The sequence below is a fragment of the Rhea americana genome, unplaced genomic scaffold (assembly GCF_003343005.1).
Source record: "Rhea americana isolate MKP2758 unplaced genomic scaffold, rheAme1 scaffold_78, whole genome shotgun sequence".
NCBI classification, from domain to species: Eukaryota; Metazoa; Chordata; class Aves; order Rheiformes; family Rheidae; genus Rhea; species Rhea americana.
In genome coordinates, this window is record NW_028186956.1 from 1,708,437 (window position 1) to 1,711,735 (window position 3,299).

At 36.0% G+C, this 3,299-nt stretch overlaps 1 protein-coding gene across 1 annotated transcript; it reads left to right on the forward strand.

Moving 5' to 3' along the window:
• Nucleotides 1-391: 391 nt before the first annotated feature.
• On the forward strand, nucleotides 392-1,351 carry MC2R (melanocortin 2 receptor). Its single transcript, XM_085322482.1, has one exon. The coding sequence runs from the start codon at nucleotides 392-394 to the stop codon at nucleotides 1,349-1,351; it is 960 nt and encodes a 319-aa protein (XP_085178608.1).
• Nucleotides 1,352-3,299: the final 1,948 nt, after the last annotated feature.

A 3,299-nucleotide genomic window follows, 5' to 3' on the forward strand; every position in this document is an offset into this window, starting at 1 on the left:
AGAAAACTACATGAATTTTTAAAAACTTCTTTGAATCTAAAAGGGAATTTGCATTTTGTTTTCCTCTGAGGATTTGTGAAGCTTGAAAGAGCTCTTATTTTATCCCAGCAAATATTGCCTCTCTCTAATCCTGATATATCTTCATTTGATTCCAATAAGTGATATTCAAAATGTCTATTTTTGACGCATTTGGGGGGRAATTTTCTTCTTGATATTTACATTTCTGTGTGTTTTATTCCAGGAACAATCCAAAACATTTCTGTTAAGTCTTAGAATTGCACCAGATTAAGAAGAAGGCTTCMTCAAAAGAAGGATGATCTGACTGATAGGAGAGCTTCAGAATAAAGCAAAGCCTGAGAAACAATTCAGAATCTTTCTGTGAGCAGAAGAAATGAGCACTGAGAGGCCTTCCAACATAATTAGATATCTAGGGCAGACAAGCACTCCTTCTCTGGAAAATATAAGTGATTTCTCTTTAAATATCACTGACTGCACGCAGGTTGTGGTGCCAGAAGAAGTTTTTTTCACGGTTGCTGCTGTTGGAATACTGGAAAACTTGCTCGTCCTTATTGCCGTCATCAGGAATAAGAATTTGCACTTGCCTATGTACTTTTTTATTTGTAGTTTAGCCATTTCAGACATGTTAGGTAGCTTGTACAAAACTCTGGAGAACATTTTTATTATCTTGTGCAAAATGGGGTACCTGACACGTCGTGGGGCCTTCGAGAAAAAGCTGGATGATGCCATGGATTCGATGTTCATTTTGTCTTTACTGGGGTCAATCTTCAGCTTGTTAGCTATTGCAGCAGACAGATACATCACCATCTTCTATGCYTTACGGTACCATAACATCATGACACTGAGAAGGGCCTTGGTCATCTTGGCAATCATCTGGACATTCTGTGCTGGCAGTAGTATTGCCATCGCCCTCTTCTCCTATGAAGTAGCTACAGTCATTCCCTTCACCATTCTGTTTCCTTTAATGATGTTTTTTATACTGTGCCTCTATGTCCATATGTTCCTCCTGGCTCGATCTCATGCTAAAAAGATTGCTGCACTGCCRACCAGTGCAGTCCATCAGAGAACTAACATGAAAGGAGCCATTACGCTGACTATTTTCCTTGGAGTTTTCCTTTGCTGTTGGGCCCCCTTTGTTCTTCACATCCTTCTAGCAAGGTTTTGCCCACATAATCCTTACTGTRCCTGCTACATGTCCATTTTCCACGTGAATGGGACACTCATAATGTGCAATGCTATCATCGACCCCATGATTTATGCATTCCGAAGCCCAGAATTACGGAGTACATTTAAGAAGATGTTCTGTTGTACTAGGTCAACCTGGAACTGGTAAACRGTTTAGAAAAGATGAAGTTTATGGAAGTATGCCTATGGAGTGCTCTGTAACACCAACTTACAGAGTTAAAAATGCTAGTAATTATACCCAAAGTAATACTGCTATTGTAGGAAAATGCCAGTAATTTTCAAAGGGTTACCAAAGAATACATACAACCAAGCAYGCCCACATAGCTTTGCCAATCAGACCTCCAGAAATATTACTTAAATTCACTCTACTTCTAACTTTAATGTAACAATCCAAAAATAWCCGCAACTTAACTATCTTGCATCATTTCAGAAAAATTCAAGCATAAATCTTCTGTAGCAAGTATTACGTTACCCCAGGAATGAGTTTATGCCAATCTGTTTTCAATCAGAAATTCCAATTTAAGGTGAATACTGCTGTAAAAATCTGTTGCTTAAATCACAACGAGATGAATCCTTGTTTCTAAACGGCWAATTTATAAGAAATCTATGAAAAAGCAGTAAATATAGATATATGTTTGGACTTTTCTAGCAGAGCAATGTCATTATTTTGTTCTTTTACATCTAGTCCCCTTAAAATTATGCAATTAGTGTGCACCAAACTTCAAAAATAAAATTAAGCAATTAGTGTGCTCTAAGTAACAAAAATAAAATTTGCAGTATGAGTCCAAGAAAAGAATATATTTTGGTTTAAAAGCAATTTTTAGTAATTGAAGAGAAGTTTTTCCAACATAAAATTGTTACGGCTGCAAAGACAGGTTTTGAAGCTTAAAATCACAAATTCAGGTTTGGACAAGCATAGTGAATTGCTGAGCTTGCCAGTTCCACATTGGAAGTCCTTGGGCCAGTTTGCTTTAATAAAGCAAGCTCTGCAGAAACTGAAGGAACTTTGCTTAAGCCATGACTTTCTAAGCATACTCTAACAAAGAATTCAAATGGAATACCAGAGAGAAAATTCAAAGGCCTCCAGTGAATTTAGCCACCTGGAAGAGAAATCAACTAGCCAGACTAGACGGATGCTACAAGACAGTTCATAATTTACAGGACCCTAGTGGGAAAATTTTGAATTATCTCTGTCAAAATAATACAAAACTCACAAAACTTTAAGCAAGAATGTTTTTCACAGCAAAATACTCTTGTCCACCTAGAAGGATGAGAAGATAAAGGGCTTCTAACAGCCCTCTAAACCAGTCCAGACCATATGGTGAGGAATTAACCTCACAAAAATTGAATGGAGTTATTCAGTTGTGCCAGAGAGAGAATATTTAGTAAGAATCGGCCATGAAATAGAGAGAGCCAAGGCACAGCTAGAACAAGAGGGGGAGGAAAAGAGAAAACCTATTAGAATTCATAGATAAATAGAAGAATTTASTCTGATGGTACACCAAGAAAACAAACGGGAATTTCAAGATGTATGGAATATGGATCTAATTATAGATATTTGGATGGAGTTAAGTTTACTGCTACAGGCAGAAAAAAGGAAATAAACCTGGAAGATTCTATAGAACTTAGCAAAGTAAATATCTTACATGAGAAAAGTGATCCTATAGTGAAAATTTAAAAACCTATATACTTATGACAAGAAAGTCTTTATCTATAAAATGCAAGTTCAGAAAGGAATTCAGATATAGTCATTCACATATTTTACTTGAAGAAGAATTTTTGTTTCCAACAAAAGTGAAACAAACGTAAAACTGCTGATAGAATCAAAYAAAAATAAACAAAAAGATAATTATGTAATATTAAAGACAAGTCAGAACAAAAGAACTATAGTAACATACTACTCTAYGCTCACAGCTGATGAGCTTCATAATGATAAAATAATACTGGGCAGAAAGTTATGGTTCATATAGCCCTTATGTTAAGTCTGCAACATATAAAATGTTCACCAAAAGCACTTTTCCTCTAAACTTTTTTCTCATGCCCTTCCCTAAACATTTATGTATATAAAAGAAGTGGTGTCCACTACACCASAAGTC